The sequence below is a fragment of the Danio aesculapii genome, chromosome 18 (assembly GCF_903798145.1).
Source record: "Danio aesculapii chromosome 18, fDanAes4.1, whole genome shotgun sequence".
In the NCBI taxonomy this organism is placed as follows: Eukaryota; Metazoa; Chordata; class Actinopteri; order Cypriniformes; family Danionidae; genus Danio; species Danio aesculapii.
In genome coordinates, this window is record NC_079452.1 from 5,212,994 (window position 1) to 5,233,170 (window position 20,177).

Sequence of the window (20,177 nt, forward strand, 5' to 3'; positions counted from 1 at the left end):
CACTTCAGACAGCTATAACAAATACTCTGATGGTTGTTTTGAGCTCATACTTTACTTTATAGACACATTCTGGGGACACAAAAGACTTATATTAAATCTGAAAAAAGGGGTAACCTAGGTGCCCTTTAAAATAAACAAACTAAATCTGACTGTGCAGCTACATTACAATTTCAAAATGAATTTTAAATCAAAAATGAACAATACAAATTAAAAAAGGCTCTTTAATACAAACAAACTAAAAGTATGCTGGGATTTTACATTTTTAAAAAGAAATATCAGAATATCTATGTTTTCTGGTATAAGCTGAGGTCTTTGCACATTTACAGTGTCCTCCGCTGATGAAAAAACTCTTTCACTGGGGACTGAGATGGCTGGTGTGGAGAGGAAAGGCTTTCCTAAACCATAGAGCAGTGTGTACTGAGGTGGTCAATAGGCCCTCTGCTCTATGGGACTGGCCACTGGCATAAAACTGATTATAATATATAATATAATAATAATAAGCAAATTATTAAAATGTGCATAAACTAAATTAAAAAAGAGAGGGTAAAAAGGAACAATCTAATACCTGGTTCTGTAACGGCACAACTTTCTCTTTCAGTCAGAAAAACATCTTCACACTTTCACTATGAAAACACTGATGCACTGTGTGATCTCCGTCGCACTCGTCAGAGCAAGCGGACCTGCCAATCCTCCGGTCAGCGTGGTTTGGCCTTTTAATAGTTTTTTTGTGTATAGACATGCAAGTAAACGTCTTGCAGTATTTACACACAGTTTGTGTTTCTTTGGCGCACTTCGCTGCTGTCATTTTAGTCTACTGCCCCACCTCTTGCTTGCCGCTAATGTGCAGGTAAAGCGAGCCTCCTCTGTTCAAAACAAGTGCCGCGATTCATTCAACATTTCCACTGGTTTGAATTGTCACATATTTGAATCTATTTTTAACCGATTCATGGTGAATCGTTATATTCTATTTCTTTTTTTTTTTAAATATCCCAGTTAGAAAAGGTTTTCACTTGATAATATAGTAATAATTTAGTTTGAATATATATTTTTAATTAATTTCAAATATATTCATTCACAAACCCTATAACCCTTACCAATAATAGAACAAAACACAGCCGTCAATGACTTTAGTCTACAATAATAATAATTTAATAGTAAAAAAATACAAGTGAGGTCAGTGTCCTCAGCAGTAAATACATGGAGAACTTTTAAGCAAAAGTTACTGTAAGGAAAGTAATTAAATGCGATTTAAAAAAAAAAAAAAAAGTTTTATTGAGATGTATTGTTGGTGATTGTACGGGTGTTAATGGGCAGATTGTGTAGCTATACATGGACAAAGGAATATTAAGACCTGTTAAAAAAGACCTACAACACAAAATTTCTGTAAATTTTAAGACTTTTAAGGCTTAAAATTTAGCTTTTGAGATTTAAGGCTCTTTAAGACCCCGCAGACAACCTGCGCATTACAAATTCTTATTGTAGCTTGTGATAGCTGCGTTCGAAACATTTCTTCATAAAGTTTATGATTTTTTTTATGCATGTTTTGCTTGAGATTTACATGGTTTTGCCTAACAGATGTCACTAGGATGCACTATTTTGTGAAAATAAGCCAAAACAGTAATGGCAGACTACACAATGGCATTTGAGCTGCTCAAGAGTGACATCATCATCAAGTACTGTCTTGGCATTCATAATAGTGTTTTTCATTCTTGCACATTCTGTGTGATGTGGGATCTGTTTGACAGCGCTACCGTCTGTCCAGAAACTTTTTCTAAAATGCAAAGGGAAAAGGCTTTTCTGTTTTTAGTACATTGTTGGCTTTGAAAAAAAAAATACCCTGAGTTTCTGAATAATGTCCTGCCAATTTATTCAGCAACCAGAACCCTGAACTGGGGACGCTAGAGCAATACTTCATATTAAACTTTAAATCAAGTTATTTCTTCTGCTGAAAGCAAATACGATTTGTTTTGAAGAATGAGGGTAACCAAAGGAAGTCAGTTGAAACTAGTTAATGTTCAGTTACCTACATTCTTCAAAGTATCTCTTTTTATATTCTGTGGAAGAATAAATGAATTCACACAGGTTTAGAACAACTTGATTGTGAGTAATTATGGCAGGAGTTTCACAGTGTGTGAACCATAGCTTTTAAAGGGATAGTTCACCCAGAAAGAAAGTTCTGTCATCATTTACTCATCGTCCAAACCTATTTGATTTTCTGTCTTCTGTTGATCACAAATGAAGATATACTAAAGAAAGTTACTTTTTTGTTGTTCGTACTACGGAGGTCAATGACTATCTTGTTTTGTGTTCAACAGAAGAAATTAGAAATGCATTAAATTCAAAATGCTGAACCGAAAACGAACCAAAAATTCTGTATCTACTTGGTTAAAAATACGAAAATGAAACTGTTTTAAATTAAATATTTAAAATTATTTTATTGAATAAAGTAATACATCTTTTTTTTCTAAATTTAACTTCAAAAAAAATTATACTGATTAATTTCCATGAGCTCTACAGCAAGAATCACAAATTATGGTGAGCATTTACTTTCACTGTATGGGGGAAAAAACCATAGAGTAAATGCTGACATTTTTAGATTCTTTTTAATTTCCTTTTACATTAATTTCCCATTTAATCAACAAATGTTAAATGGTAACCTTTTAAAGTTCAACAGCATTTTAGAAATGTTTTTTTTTTTTTTTTTTTTTTTTTTTACAGAAGAATGAAAGTAATATTGATTTGAAATGGCTTGAGGAGGGGTAAATAATGACACTGTATTTTAGGAGTGATTTATGCGTGTTTTTGTAAACAACCAGTTCTTCTTTTAAGGCGACCCCAGAGGCAGACAAAGTGTTGTATGTTACTTGTTGTATGGTGGGTAAGGCTGTTTTCACCAGCTGGGCTTCGCTTTTTCTGAAGAATGAGCTCATTTAGTAGTGGGGGAAGTTCAATAGAGGAGTCACACGATAGCCTGGCTGCCATTTGAGTTCTGCTGAGTGCAGAGACATGTCCACACCAACGGCCCATGCACTCCAGCCTGTGTTACTCACTGTGGTGAGGCCTGGGACCAAAATAGACCTGAATACAGTATATGCTATGACTCTATGGAATTAACATTTTAAGGGATGACTCGGAAAAGCTTTTTTTTTTCTTCTTCTTCTTTTTCTGCTTGCCCCATTAGCATAGTGTATTTTTTCAAATTGGTGTATGGAAAAATATCATATTCAATTGTGGTCAGTTCAGACATGCTGTAAATTAGGACTTCTTGATTTGGAGCAAACATCTAATTGCAATTATTCTGATAAATTGTTTGTGAATTGTGATTTAAATAGCAATTTTACAATAGAGCTACAGGTTTGATGTGGGGTTTTAACAGCACCAAAGAAAGGGTTAGGGTTAGCATAAACACAAAGTATGCTCCACTATGCAACTGTTTCTTTAAATATGGCCAAATTTTTTTTTTTAAATACAGTAGCTTAAATAAAATAAAATAAAGTATATATAAAATCTTAAAATTAAGAATCCAGTCATGCTGTAAACTATTTAAAAAGCTGACGCCAACCTACATTATTGTTGAAACAACGACAGCAACCGTTTTTTGACATTTAAAGTGCAAATAATTATAAAGCCAAAAGATCAACAAGAAAACATTCACATTTAGAGTGTTACATTTTTCACATTGTTTCAGCTTAGTCCTTTCATTCATCATGGGTCGCCACAGCGGAATGAGCCGCCAACTTATCCAGCATATGTTTTACACAGCGGATGCCCTTCCAGCTGCAACCCACTACTGGGAAACACCCATACACACTCATTCACACAGATGCACTACGGCCAATTTTAGCTTATTAAATTCACCTGTACCGCTTGTCTTTGGCCTGTGGGGGAAACCACATATTTTAAAGACATGGCGGGGGGCAAATGGAATTTAATGCAGTGCTTTTTGTCCGATCTGAGACCCACTTCATATCGTGTATATATAACAGGCAGTGAAGATTGCTGATTTTTTAAAGAAACGTCACAATTCTGTAATGGAAAAACAGTTCACCGGAAGCCCTTGGGCTACGTGGCTGAAAATTAAAAGTCTGTGTACATATAGACCATTGGTTAGTTTGATAGTTCAAACATTAATAATTCCAAATGTTAATCTTGCCTACTCAGGGGTACAATCACCTTTTGGCAAAATTTGCTGTTTTCATCTTGAAATAAGTCATTTATGTGAAACATGGATTTCTGTAAAAAAAAAAATAAAATTAAATTAAGTTTTGGGGGTGGGGGAGGGGGTCTAATCACACTGGCAACCTTTTTCAAATTTAGCAAGTTTGAACCTGTTCTACTAATAGGGTTGTCAAAAATGTAGAGTTTTGTACCAAACGGTACTTTAGTAAAAAAGTCAATTTCCCAGTTACATTTGAGTGCTGTTGAGTGCATTATTAAACACTGCTGATTAACCATTGTGTTTACGTGCTCAACAGATATTACTGTAATTTGCCTTGAAGGTCATCGGTTTACCACTCTTAACCAATGTTCACCAAGCTCTTAAATGTTAGCAGGACTTTTTTTTTTTTAGTACCGATTGGTGGCAAACTGAATACTTTTGACCCACCTATTACATGTGGAAATATTGATTGTAAATTCTGTTACTATTTATGTAGTATTTCATTAATGGTCCAATAGTTAACACTAGTTAATTTAACTAAACTTACTATGAAAACTACTTTTAACTAGCTTTTATCAATATTGCGCTAATGTCTGATAATTTTACTAAAATCGATGTCGTAATCTGATTACAAGTCATAATCATTTTCATTTGTTCATTCATTCAATTTCCTTCGAATTAGTCCCTTATTAATCAGGGGTTCGCCACAGATGAATGATCCGCAAACTACTCTGGCATATGTTTTGCACAGCGGATGCCCTTACAGCTTCAACCCAGCACTGGGAAAAAACATTTTATTAAAATTAAGTTAATAATCAATAGAATTCTGTTTTCTGTATCATTAACATAGTAGCTAGCTGTAATAAATCTGACTATTTCTCTTTGTGAATTATATTCCATTAACTCATAATGAGACTGTTGTAAAATGTTACCTATTGTACTTTATAATAAACTTTAACACTTTTTACTCTGAACATGCATGTACAATAGCAATATATAAAGCATTTTTTGTTGTTGTTATACCTGTTAAATTGCCCTTTTTGCAGCTTAGGTTAATATCATGATAAAAGTTTCAGCAATTAATCGCAGCAAGAACATTTGAAATCATCTTAAGCCTCTAAACCCGCATATCTTGCTTTATGGCCTCATATTTTCAAGCATGCTTTCAGTTCAGATCACTGATTTACCTTGCTTTTTGACCCTTGGTAAGAGATTCAACCACTCAACCATAAAATAACATGTTAAGGGAGATTCTTCCTCTAGTCAGTTATTATTACTTTGTTTCAACAAGGTCTGAAATGATTTGTCGGCATTCTGAACAGCAAAAAGATCAAGTCAGAAAGCAACATTGCAAGAATATGGCCCCAAATAAAAAGTATAAAATGGATATTTATATTTAACTATTTAAAATGAGCAAGTGACCTAACGTAAACGCTTAAGGACATTTAAAAGATACTTAAGATTAAAAGGCAATAACACAAAGACAAAATTACATTGTGTAAATAATTTCTTTTATTTTTCATAAAAGAAAAGGAAAAAAAGTTACACGTTTTGGAAAAATTTAAGTAATTCTGGACAGGCTTTTTATTTTTATGTTCTGTCCCTTTAAATTATGAGGATTCATGTTAATGTTGAATACCAAAACATTATTAAATGCATTATGTGTTAAGTACCTGTTTAACACTTTGCTTATCACTTCTGAACTACTCTCTGGAACCTCCAACCAGTGTTTTGTTTCTGCCTTCTTTAAATTCATCAGGTAGATCTTCATCATGCAGATCGTCAATCACTTTGTCTGCTTCATTAACGTGAAGTAAACACACTCACGTGCCACACTGCAGCTGTCTCGTGAACATGATCTACAGCAGGGCTTCTCAAAGTCTCAATTCCAAGGTCCAAATCTCAGTTTTCATCCATGTCAAAGGTCCAGAATGGTTAGGGTTAATATAACTTGATTTTAATAAACATGCACATAATATTGCTGATACAAATTGCCTTTTTAATACATTACTAAAAATACATTACTAACAAGTACAAAATGACAATTTAAATTTAAATGTCAGCATTTTTTTTGTTATAAACAAAACACAACCAGAGTTAGATGAAAAGAATTATAGTGTAAATTACAGAGCAGTCTAATGTGAGAATTTGCACTGTTTATTTTCCATCAACTGTCTAACCTTTTATTTATTAGCAGTGTTTGAAATTTCTACTCCTAACAATTTCAACAATCTTAAACAGACATTTTGTGCTCGATTGGAGCTAAATGTACACTGTCTGATGTGGGGTTTAAAAACAAATGGCATTTGGGGTTTCCAGATTTTATTTGTAAAAAATATGGTAGAAAATAAACAATAATAAAAAAATTGTAAAAAGTTTGATTAAGGTGACATAGTTATGTATTCCATGCACTTATAGTAATTACAATGAAGTATGCATAATTAAATGTGACTAAACCTAACCCACATTCTAACTAATCATATTGTAAGTACATGTAATTAATTCATATTACTCAGTATTTAAATGAATAGTTACACTGTAACTAGGTCAAATATTTTATGGCATTTTAATAAATTTATAATATTATGAAGGACAAACCTTTGCGTGTTGTACCTTTGATACCAGACAAAAACTCAACCGTGTGGTGATGAGGTCATATGACATCATAAGACATATAATGCTCATCACAAACCATTTTTTTCCTGAAGCAGAGAAACATATAGAAGGTGCTCGGTGTCATTCACACAACTACTAAACACCATTAGGGTAACATGCATCAAAGTAAAGTAATGCAACAAACACTATCCACTTGTTAAGTCATGACCATAGACTGTAAAAGATATGGACATAGTATCCGTGATGTCATCCATAGGTTTCTGAAAAGCGCAAATGAACCAACAAGTAGGTGTAGCCAACCGTCGCCATTTTGTTCGTGCGTCATCGCACCCACCGGGGGTAATCAAATAAGGGCAAAGAGATGGAGCTTCAGTGCAGCTACAAACGCCTGCTAGCATTTTGCTAAGACAGGCTTTTCTTTGGAAGAAACGCTTAATACTTTATTACCTGCGACCTGTTTGTGTTCTGACCATGTACTTGGTTGTGTGCCATATCAATAAAGTGTTTAGTCTTTTAAAAACACTGTTGTAATGCACTGAGTCACTAAGCATTGTTCTTATGACGTTTTTCTACAGGAGAAAAATGCAAATTACTTCGAAATACTTCAAATATAGTCTGTGTTAGTAAATGCAAGGCTATTTATGAAATCCAGGCATAACACTGTATGACAACATTTCAGATGATTGTTCTAGAGCTTACAGCTAATCAATCTGTCAGATTCTGGAGTGCATTAAAGTTTTAAAGAACATTATAAATGATACATTATCTTAAGTAAAACAAATACATTTACAGAGATGGTAAAAGTATATAATTTCACTCACCTGAGAAATGGAGGCACAATGGTTTGTGCGGACAATTAAGTGCACACAGCTAGACATATTATCTGATACTGTAAGTGTAAGAAGTAATTCCGAAAAGCAACTGACTGTGTTATTCAGTTGAGTATTAGTGTCATTATATTTTTAATTACCTCCAGAAATGTCAGGAGCTTCTGCGCTCTGCGTCTCATGGCTTCTAACGCCACCACACGTTCATTGCGTGTCCGCATCATCTTCTGAGGCGCAAGTCATTTATTAATATTGACGCAGCTTCTCGCGCAGCAAATTCCATTTTTATTGTTGATATTTGGTGCCAGTTAATTAGGAAGTGATGATTTTGTTCTCGTTGGATGGAAGCGCTGCTTTATTCGCATGTGTTTTATGTGATATTCCAGGTTTGTGCATAAAGTTAATTCACATTTTTGGATGCAAACATAGCTATTGACCCTCCGTTTGTCTGTCTGGTCAAAACTGATCCAGGCCTGGCCTCTACAGAAGCATGACATTCCAGTACTCAATTCTTCATGCTTTTACATAGTCATGACTCGCTTCAATACCGGTTTGTGGATGTTAAATCAGGTTTATTCTGTACATTAACATAACAGATATCCATACAGCAGTGGATATTAACCTGGATCCTGTCTCATTTTCGTGCAAAAAGAGTGCAAAGCTAAACGCGCTCTGTCTGTCTGTCTGTCTGTCTGTCTGTCTGTCTGTCTGTCTCTCTCTGTAATGACATTGTGTGTGACTCATCGATGCAACTGCACAACACATACTCATTGGTAAAGTTCTTACTGTAGTATTTCTCACAAACGCTACATGAGATCTTCTTCCGTTATGTCTGTTTGGAGCCAAGCGAGGAGATTGAGGCACACAGAAAGGCACGTAGAAACGATAGGCGGGGAGGATTAGCCTTAAAGGCGCAGTATGACAAAACCGCCCCCTAGTGCCGCCCCGTGCAAAAATTTATAAAATAGAATCTTGTAAAAGGTATAATGAAAAATCTGATGGGTGTTTTAAGCTGAAACTTTACAGACACATTCTGGAGACGCAAAACACTTATATTAAATCTGAAAAAAAGGGTAACCTAGGTGCCCTTTAAGGTACCATTCTTGCTGTTGACAAACCATTGGTTAAGACTTTAAGCTAATAAACTTCACATTTTCTGCTTATTAATACTCTATAAGGTAGTAGTTGGGTTTAGGTATTGTGTATGTACTTTAAAATATGCACTTTATAATAACCAATATCTTAAAAATATCCCAGAAATATGCCAGTAGTTAATTTTAGAGATGATATGTCAGCAAAAGTTTGTTTTGCACAACATAAAAGATGCCATTAGCACATTGGTTTATTTTAATTGTATAATCAAACTGGTTTATTTGTTAGCATTTTGACACTGGACACACAGCAGATTCTGCTCTTCTCCTTGGCTTTGTGGCTGTTCATCAAGACGACGATGACGAAGGTTTTGTTTGAGCTCAGGTCGACCATGGCTCGTTATTGTATGTTTATATTATTATGATGTAATGTCTCCGGCTGTGTGTCTAAAAATGGCACTTTTTTTTGTTTTCATTCTCCTGGTTTGTGCATGCACTAGTTACATTTCTCTGTAAACCAATAGCGTTCAGCTCTGCCTTTTGATATCCTTTTGTTGTGCTAGGTACCCTTTGAAAAGGGTACTCAAAAAGTGGTACAGTACGGTATTTTTGAAAGTGGAAGCGGGCATAAAATCATATCGTACCACTCAGTGGAAATGGGATATTAGATGATGCTTTGTTTATTTATTTATGACAGTATGTGGTCTTTTTCGGAATTCTGACTTAACTTGTGATATTGCTTGCAGTAGGGTTGTTGCGATACCATTAATTAATCTTACAATACTATACAAGCTGAAATATCATGATACCAAGTAGTATTGCGATTACTGTAATTCATAACTCAATTATAAAGAAAATTGTCAGAAATACTTTTTTGTTGTAATGAGCCTACTTGAATTTAAATCATAATTCCTTTTTAATAAAAGTATTATTTGCCCCTCACTTCACCTAAAATTTATTCATTATTTTTGCTTATTTTGTAGATAACTGATGAACAAAAATACATTAAAATAAAGATACAAATAATACACAATGAAATTTGTTACAAAAGTGCATTTTATCCAACAAACTTAGGCTAAATAAAGTGGCCAAAAATTGTTTCTATGTTTCCTGTTGCTATTTTGATTATTTCAGCAATTTTTTTTTCAGTCTTATCAGGTGACAATCCAAAGTAATTCAAAATTTCACTTTGGGAGTCGTTCTTTTACTGAGATTGCTGCGGTTGTTGTAGCTACTAAATCATATTAACAGGAACAGAAATTAACCGATTCAGATGTGCGTTCAAATTGAAGCATTAAAAAACGTGCAATAGGCTACCATAAAAGGCATAAATTCTACACAATTTTTCAACCTTAAAGGGCTCCACAGACTACTAAAATAAAATGATTTATTGTTGCACAAATGTGTGAGCGTTTTAATGACTTTTCCACTGCAACATTATCTAGATAAACCATTAATCACAATACTACCGTTTGCAAACTACAGTGGCACCGCCAGTATTTTGGAGCAATAGTATCGCGATACTACCATAGTACCGGTAAACCGCGCAACCCTAGTTTGCAGTGGTCCTCAATGTAACCAATGATAAAGTTTATACAGTATAAACTCAGTAAAATGAGCCTTAAAAGTTACCAACGATGCAATATTATAATATTGTGTATACTGTATATGGGAGGAATTACAGCTCGGCCGATAAACGATATATTATATCGATTTGTGGTAAAATGTATGTCGATAACAATGATAAGCTCAGAACTTTTTTTAACTCTATATTGATCTAAGAGCCAATCACACAGCAGAAGTGTGCAACAATGGGGATCTAGGACTGTGTTAATATTAGAGATGTATCCGTCAAAAATATGTTATGCCATTTAATGCACCCCCTAATTTTTCTGGCTTCAGTTGTTGGGAAACTCTTTTAAATCTGGAAGCATTAACAACTTGTATCGAAATATTTATTGTTCTCGTTCAATATGAAAAATGATCATCGAGATTGCATTTTTGTCATATCGCCCAGCGGTGGGAGGTATTGAAATCGCTTTTGAATATATGATCTATTTTTAGTTGTATTATTGCATACGCAGTCTGAAAAAATGTAATTAAACTAAAATTTACTTTGCAGTGCCAGTTAGAGCTTTAAAACATCTTGAAACGGGTCCTCAATCACATAAAAAATATTAGTTTTATTAATTAGATTTATTTTCTCCTACTTTTCAGTGATATTGTTACTTTATATCTGGTGTGGACTGAGAAGTTGGTTGTCTGTTGAAGAAGTTTGCTAACAACAACAGCAGTAAGTGTAACATTGAATATATGTGAATGTAGTATGTTTTAAGATTATTTTTAACTGATAATTGGATCAAATCTTAAAAGTTGGTTCTTTTGCAAACTAGACTGCAGCTGTAAAGCTGTTCCAATCCAACTCATTCTCAAGTGCTGTATATATTTTTTTGATTTTCTAACCAGATGATTCAGATGGTTTTCCTAGGAATTTCCAAAGTTTCATTGTGGTAAGGGTGTATAAAGTTAAAGGTCTTGTAAAATTGTGCCATTTTTGGTAGTCAAACACTAGACTGTACGAGCGGAGAATGTATTTTGATGGGGTAAGAAAGTTCTTATTTAGTATAAAAAAGTAAATGAATATGTATGTGCATACCAGGCCTGGGTAACTGGGCTATGTGTATAATATTATTAATAGTGAATGTTTTCATGAATATTACAATAATAACTGATGCTGTAAATATAAAGCATTTTATATATAAATATGAGGCTTTTTGCAAACTGTGGTTGCTCAAAAAATGTCTTTGAGTTTGAGAATACTGAAAGAGTTATGAACCTTTGACTGACCCCCCCAGCTAGTCTGTCAAATAGCAAAACATATTGAGACTAAAACAGTTGTAAGCCTTTTTCCCCTCATCTCTACTGCATACCATTGCCTTTCTAACTGATTTTCTCAAGAATTTGTTTACTTGCATTGTGGAACTGTGACTTTTTGTGTTTTTTCCTGGAATCTGAGGACTTTGTTGACTGTAACTTCCTCTTCCCTTTCCCCTTTTCTTTTGTATTTCCCTTTCTCAGGGAGAAATATGATTTTCCCACGTAAATATGCTAAAAGTCCTTCAGCAAATGAAGTTTTGTAAACTAATTTCGAGACTAGCCTGTGATATGATTGGTCTTCCATCAATAATCATTGTCAGTCCAATCAGATATAATTGCTAGACTTCTAACCCCTAATAAATAAGCCCATTCATTCGACCTTCCTTATCTTCATTTTGAAGAAACTAGGGATGCACCGATAGCATTTTTTAAATCAGATCCAGACACCAAAATTCTGAGTAACGACCGATACAGATCCGATCTTGATACTGTACCATTTTTCTTTATTTCTAAACATAATACAGTTTCTAAAGTTCTGGTGATAATATCAAATAATATCTTCTTTAGTAAAAATAACAGACCTATAGGGCTACTGTATATGACAGATGAAACAATCTAACTTAAAACATGATGCTTGCTGTAAACTAGGCTACATTATTTGAGCATTCGTTACGACATTGATCTGTTGTGGTCCAGCTTATGGATCCCTTTTTAATATATTTTTTTTTTGTTGAAATCTATTATAGGCTACCACTATTTACCCTAATCGTTGGTAAAATAACAAGCAGACTAAACTAAACTTTCTGAGCCCAGTTTTAGTTAATAAACATTCCCTCGCCTAAGCTTGCCGCGAGTGAGATGGAGAAACTGAAAGCATGTCTGAAAAAATACTTTTTGTCTGAAATTTCATTTGGTATAATTAGTTGGTTATTTTAATGTATTTTTTGTTGGTGAGTTATCTACAAAGTAAACAAAGATTTGAGGTGAAGTTCAAAACAAGGTCCGCTTATATGCTTCAGCACACAAACTGACAAACAGGTCTATTTATATTAAAATATTAATATAAATAAAATTACAGTGAAATATTCACAGTTTCAGAGTAGCCTATATTAGGCTTAATAATTTTCTGTTAATGACAATCCATATTGCGCCCATCAGTTTCACTTTTATTAATCAACTACTTTGACCACAATGAACCAGGCTTTACAAACTATTCGCAGCACTGACAATATTCCCCTCAGAAGAATAAACTCAGTCGGACACGGAAGAATGAGAGAACAGAAACTCATTTTACGTATCGGTGCACGTTGCGTCTGTGTGTCTGTCTTAGCAGCACAAAGGGAAGAAATCAGTGCATTGAGGATCTGTCCAATGTATTATTGAGCCTTTTTTTATTGATAATTTTAGGTAGGCCTACTTTGTGTGTGAAGAGCAGGGAATAACGCTCTCTACTCCAGCGTTGCCAATGCGATCTGCTGATCTTACAGACAGCACAACATGATTTAGAAACAGCAATGAACTCCTTGTTGCAGGTCAAAATGAACCCATTTAATTCAAAACGAAATGCATTTCTCCGCTGATTATTTAAACTAATAGGAACAAATAGCCTTTTAGAAAGTTTTTTCGTGTTGTCATTAATGCGACGCACAGTTTGAATTGTGAATGAATGGAGAATGATTGACAGGGGCAACGGAGGGAAGTGCTGAACTGAACGTGAATTTAACCACTTGAACATTCATCTGTACTTTACATTTAACTATAGAATGGCTTCAGAACATTTGGGATGTTAGGCCTACATGACAACTTTCTAGTGCCTTATAAAAGGCTACCTTTATGGCTTTTTTTTGTGTTTATAAATCACACAGAATATAGCGCACGCTCAAGATCGGATTTGCATCTTTACCAGCTGGCTGATACCCGATCCAGAAAAAAATATGCGGTATTGAACTGATATCCGATCCATTAGGATTGGGAATTAACACTTTCTTGCTTGGAATGGCCTGTCTTTGTGATTTTTCACATTATTCCCTTTTCCAATTTTTGTTGTGGGCTCTGTTGTCTGCTTGCACTATACAAAGTATTTGTAAATGTAGTTGCTCTTGCGATTTTAAAGAGTGCTTCATGCTTTAACTTGTAGTTGGACAAACCACAGCGTTTGCACAGGATGTCAGCCAAATAAACATAAAATTGGCAGCATCTTTTCAAAATTGTGGTCATGTGTTGGCCTGCTGCACAAAGTACACTCTTATCTTGTTCCCTTTCCTTTTGAATTAGTTTTCTTGTGCACAAACCAAAGGTGGATTTGACCCAGAACTGTATTCAGTGTAAATAATGGGGGTTCCAGTAAAAGCACAACTTGTGACTTGTCAGTTAAGTTGTTCATGCATTTTTGCGTTGACTCTTGAGTAGTTACAATTGATGTATGCTAAGGAAAACATTTCTTTTAATATTTACATTGACAGTCTTTCCTCGATTGAATATTTATGTAAACTGAATAAGCCATGCAAGCACTGATGAAACTGTGCCTTTGGTGTCTCTTTTCCCCACACAGTAATGCTCATTTTGAAACACTCGTTGCCTAGAGACCCAGATTCATGGAAACTGATATGAAAAGGTCATTTGAACCTGTGAGCAGTTAGTTGTTTCCCTTTACGCCATTGATGGAAGGAGGGTTGGTGGGTGTTAGAGGGAGAAACTCAACCTTCTGTTGCAGTATGTCATTATGTTGGCCTGTCATTGACTGCTCAAGGCAGCCTGCTGTAATCTAGGGGGCAGAGGTCAAGTATGATGTCAGGCTGATGATGCAAGCCACTGCACAGAGTAGCATCAATGACCCGTCACAGGTTGTTTACACGTACTGTAGTTCATGGACATCAGTGATGTCACACAACAAACTCATGAAAACATTTGCAGGAGTTTCAAAAGAGAAGGGCTTATTGCTAGATCATTCTTAACGTTCATTGAAAATGTTTACAGTTTGTTATTTGTCAGAAACATTGGTCAGAAGTAATATGCAAAGTAATATAGAACATAACATGCATCTTGTTTTCTTGTGTTCACAGGTATGGCCTCACAAGTCTTGGTCTACCCACCACATGTTTTTCAAACTCAGACAAGTGCCTTTTGCAGTGTGAAGAAACTCAAAGTTGAGCCCAGGAACTGTGTTTACCATGAGAGGGCCTACCCACAGACTTACTTGAATAGTAGAACCCTTGGCATTGGTTACCCGACAAAATTCACTGCTTCGTTCAAGACACGAGATTCTGTAATTGGCAGACATTGCGGGCAGGATTTCCCACTGAAGACGGCTGCTGTACAAGGTGTGCGACGTCAGCATACCATTACAGTGGCACAGCAGCAAAAAGTGGGCGTCTCCTCTCAGGAAAAGGAGTCGGAGCACCAGAACAAAGCAAGGGTTTGCAGCAGTGGAGCTACAAGGGCAGCTGGAAGGGGAAGGGGAGAGGGAAGCGACAGTCAAGAAGAAGAAGGAGGTGGAGGACAGGGTGGAGTTGACGAAGGAGGTGGTGAAGAGGACGAGGGTGACCAGGAAGACTGTGGAGGTTTTGACTTGAATTACAGCTCCCACAGATGTGGGCTGAAACGTAAGAGCGGGGAGATTGAGAATTTGGGGAGCACCATGCAGATTGTAGAGGACCTGTCAATGTTACCCGCAATGTTGCAGTCAAATGTGGGAAATCCACCTGTTGCGGTTCCTCAAGCAGTTGGTGGAGGGCCTGCAAAGCAAGGTGGAAGTTCTGGAAATGGGGATGGAGACTATCAGTTGGTGCAGCATGAGATGCTTTGCTCGTTGAAGAACACCTACGAGGTATTAGACTTCCTTGGCCGTGGCACTTTTGGCCAGGTTGTGAAATGCTGGAAACGAGGCACCAATGACATTGTGGCAGTGAAGATCCTGAAGAATCATCCATCATATGCACGGCAGGGCCAGATTGAAGTGGGCATCCTGGCCCGCCTGAGCAATGAGAATGCAGATGAGCATAATTTAGTGCGAGCTTTTGAGTGTTTTCAGCACCGGAGCCACACCTGCCTCGTGTTTGAGATGCTGGAGCAGAACTTGTACGACTTTCTCAAGCAAAATAAATTCAGCCCATTACCTCTGAAGGTGATCCGCCCCATTCTTCAGCAGGTGGCCACTGCGCTAAAAAAGTTAAAGGGGATGGGACTGATCCACGCGGACCTGAAGCCTGAGAACATCATGCTGGTGGATCCTGTACGGCAGCCCTACAGAGTGAAAGTCATAGACTTTGGCTCAGCAAGTCACATCTCCAAAGCAGTCTGCTCAACGTACCTCCAGTCACGGTACTACAGGTATGTACAAACAGACAGCTGAACTGCAAAAGTGATATTATGGTATTTACATAACAACGTCAATTGTCCAGTTATTTGCACTTTCTAAAGTTTTTGTCCAGTGGATGTAATCTTGAGTTCAACAGTATTATTTTATCTGAGTGTGAAAATTTCTGCAAAAAGTACTCCTAAAGCACATGATTTCACTGAAAACATTCTAGAATTTTCCCTCTCTGTGTATGTTATACAACTAAAGTCCTTACAGAATTAGCAGTCAGGAAACACCACTGATGTAAAACAATTTCCCTTGTGTTCTAAAGCTACCCTGACCCTGTAGAAGTATTGACCCCACAATGCAACAGGCAAGGGCTAAACCATTCTTGTCACATTGCCATGGGAAAGGAAGTGATATTTTGAAGGCAAAAAGTAGGCCTACGTTGTACAGTAGGATGAAAACAAACTGTAATGGATGTGTTTTAGACCACATTTGCATATATTATCAAATAATAACTTTTTTACTCCGGCAACAACAGTGACATCTTGAATGTAGGTGTTGAAAAAGTGGTTATCTTGGGATTGTCATTCTTTATTTTGTTTGTTTTTTGAAAATGCCATATGCCATCTTAATGGATTATTGTAAATACATGTCAAACAGTTTTTAATGCTTATTTTTGTGACTATATTTGAACGTATACAAAACTGCTTCACTGTAATAACTGTAAACCTTTCTATTAATTTAGGGTTAGGGTGTAGTCTTGTCACAAATAGATTTATTTGTTTCTTCCTTCTATTCCATTGGCTCACTTAACCTGTTTTTAAACAGAAATAAAGAAAACAACGTTTGTGTCTGTGTTGGCTTCAGTTTTAAAGTATTGACTGCTATGACTACATTCTGCAACTTACCATTAGACTTGGCTAGTTTTGTTATTCTGACTTGATTTTGTGTCACAGAATATGCAATTTCATTTAGTCAAATAAAAGCTTGTAACATGATTCATTTATCACTACTAAAAGGTAAGAAATCGCATTGTGAGATTCATATTTCATGCAGTTTGCTCTAGTTCAAGTTATTTCACATTTAGAGTTAGTTTTACTATTGGCATTGAAGTGCTGTCAGGATTCACTAAAGACATTCAAGCAAACATAAGAGATGAAAAGGTGTGGACTAGAGCTGCACGATTCTGGCTAAAATGAGAATCACGATTTTTTTTTGCTTAAAATGAAGATCACGATTTTATCACGATTCTGTGGATGTAAAGTAAAGGTTAATAAAAGTAGGCTATTATTATTGTTATTTCTCAAACACATGGTAATAATATTTGGCCTATGTGTAGCTCTACTCTTGGTTAAAATGCTAAATTTGTATGGACTTGGAATAGTGGACTTGAACAGACATGTCCTGTTTGTTAATTCACAGGAAAGTGATCGCATGAGAAATTATTGTACAAACATTAAATGATGTACACAGTTTCGGTTTTACTTGAACTGCCAAGTGCAGCTCATGGTTGCCATCAATCTGAGGAAAAAAAAAAACATACATGCAGATCATACTTCCCACGCGGCTCCCAAACAATCGCTCTGTGCAACAAACTGAACGTTATTTACAACTTTATTAGCTGTTATCCACAGCCTATGCAGGTTCTGTTCACTTAAGTAGACATCATTCGCGGACACGCTGCATCCTCTCGGTAGTAAACAAACAGTGCGTCAGCTCATGTGTGATTTCGCAACCGCGACTACATCATTACCTTTAAGACAGAAATGACATTTTGGGGTGAATTTTACCTTATAAAAACAGTATGTGACACTTTTAATGCCATTTGGATGTGTCCGTGTTGCTGTGAAGACTTGTGCATCCGCCTTTACGTTTCTCTCCTGACCTTGAAAATATAGTTGGCAGAATTGTAAAAAAACTGAATTAAGATCATGTGTAGGGTCGAATCGAGATTGCGATCTTTTTTCGATTTACTGTGCAGCCCTAGTGTGGACACAGTGGTTTTTGTCGCTAACTATAGCATATTCTCTTGTAGGAGTTTCCTTTTCAGATGCAAACTTTCTGGAAAGAGTATTTGAATTATCATGCAAAATGAATTGCAGAAGCTGCTTTTTCAGTGCACTGTACACTACAGTTTGGCTCGCTTCTGTACAGTTTGTATTTCCACTGCAGTAATATGCATAGGATTTTCAATATAGTTTGCCACCTCTATTTCCATGACATTGATGTAAAAGCAACAAACAAAACTAACCAACCATTGCAACACAAACCAACCTACGACACAGAGGCAATGGACGATTCAACAACATTCTTGATTCTTAGCATGTGGTTGTGTATCACTGCAGAAAACAAAAATGTATTTCAGCAGAAGCTGATGGCAATAAGCATTTAGTTGTGTGAACCAACAAAAAAACAAGGGCTGCTGCTGTTGACTAGCACGTGTGGTGTCTCTTGTTAAAATCTAACGACGTTGGTATTGATGCTAGTAGTGAAGATTCTCATGGACAAGTTGGTGATCAGCAGTATATATAAAAAAAAAAAAAAATAGGTGAACTTAACAAATCTAAGGTACAACTTTTTAAAGTAAAATCAACTTATCATTTTTAAGACAGTGGGTTTACTCACTTTAAGTAATCGCTTTTTACAGTGTAGGTACATAACCCAGTGGAAAAGCTCCCAGAATGTGTCGTTCCAAACCGTTCTCCATCCCAGGGGTTCTCAAACTTTTCAGCCCACAATCCCCAAAATAACAATGTCAGTGACCCCCCCTTTTTTCTCAAAGGCGGTTATAAATATACAAACTTTGCACACGCATCTATAGGCCTATATAAACATAAGTATATTGACAACACAAAAATATGCAACAAACTAATAACCATATTTTTTTAAAGTCATTTATTCATTTTAAATTAATGTTAACCTCAAATGTCTTCTTTTTAATGTATAAGAGTGCTATAAAGATTGTCAGAAAGTTTAACCTCTCCCCATAAAATCAATCGACTGTAGCTGACGCTATTGCTGTGTGGTTCATCTAAACACCCCAGGAGGGTGTTTTTTAATAAAAATTGTTTTAATAAAATTTATTTGAGTTTTGGAAATCACCAAGCGGCCCCTCGTCATTGTCCTGTGATCTCCCCAGGCGGTTCCGACCCCCAATTTGGGAACCACTGCTTTATCCGACTTGGGGAAAGCACCGTAAGGCTAGCAGTTGTCTGTGTGCTGATATTGGTGCCGTTTATCATATGGAGATCAAAAAAGCATGATTTAACCCATTTTTTGCTGCTTTAATTGTTTTACAATTGTTATCTTGTTTTAATTGTTATCTTTGGCCTGTTTGCAAACAAATTTGCACTTGTTTGCATAATACTTAATATAAAAAGTATCATTGTAGGTAGATCACTTGCAAAACTTTTTACTCTTATCTGTACTTTTGGGGTGGACTGCACTCTCATGCCAATTTGTTTGGTTTAGTAAATCTGGCCCTTAGTATGTGGAATTTTTGAAAGTATAAATTCTTTTTTACAAGCATTCCCAATACAGGTATGGCAAGTAAATCCTATCGCATTCTCTTAAAGAGCTTCTCATACTTTAATTAGTGCGATTTAAGTAATGCTTGAAAAATACATTTCATTAGCTTGTGGTTCTGCCTGTGGCTTTAGAGCTGGTATAATCACATAGGTGTAAGTACCTAATTCACTCAAGCTCCTGCTGTTGCCTGCCGAATTGCATCTTCAGTCACAATCTAACTTAGGCAGTTCACATCACCTCTACTTCGATAGCTAGCTATGTTTCCCCAAGATCTCAGACAGCTGATATGATAAACTTATAGACTGCTGGATCTAGTATAAAGCAAACCTGTATGATTGAATCCCACTCTGTTATCTTGGGGTGTAGGTTATCAAGCTTTGTAATCTTATTTTTATGATATCTTGGGCCTTGGAAAAGTCATAAAGATTAATTGTGCAAAAGTATGAGAGAACTAAATCTGAAACTACTGATAGTTAGGCCTGCATTTAATGTTTATACATCACGACTTCATGACCAGACTTGCAAAAACTCAAGGTTTAGTTCACCCAAAAATGAAAATACCTCATGAGGTTTCAATCGAAAACAAATAAAAATATATTTTTATAAAATCCTTGAGCTCCATTATCCTCCATAGACAGCAATGGTCCAGAGACGTTTACATCCCACAAAAGGAACAAACCTTTGACTTCAAATGTGACTTTAGTCTCTGGTTTCCACTTCAATATAAAGCCACATGGTAGAAATGACTTGGATGAACTGTAATTGGCTATAGTGTT

The 20,177-nt window shown here is 35.9% G+C and overlaps 1 protein-coding gene across 1 annotated transcript in view; it reads left to right on the top strand.

Annotated features, from left to right (window-relative positions):
- The window catches only part of hipk3b (homeodomain interacting protein kinase 3b), an 82,942-nt gene that overhangs the window by 7,376 nt on the left and 55,389 nt on the right, over nucleotides 1-20,177 (top strand). The window contains exon 2 of the mRNA XM_056478897.1: nucleotides 14,633-15,899. Within this exon, the coding sequence (XP_056334872.1) occupies nucleotides 14,635-15,899 (1,265 nt within the window). The 5' untranslated portion in view covers nucleotides 14,633-14,634. The remainder of the gene's footprint in view (nucleotides 1-14,632; nucleotides 15,900-20,177) is intronic.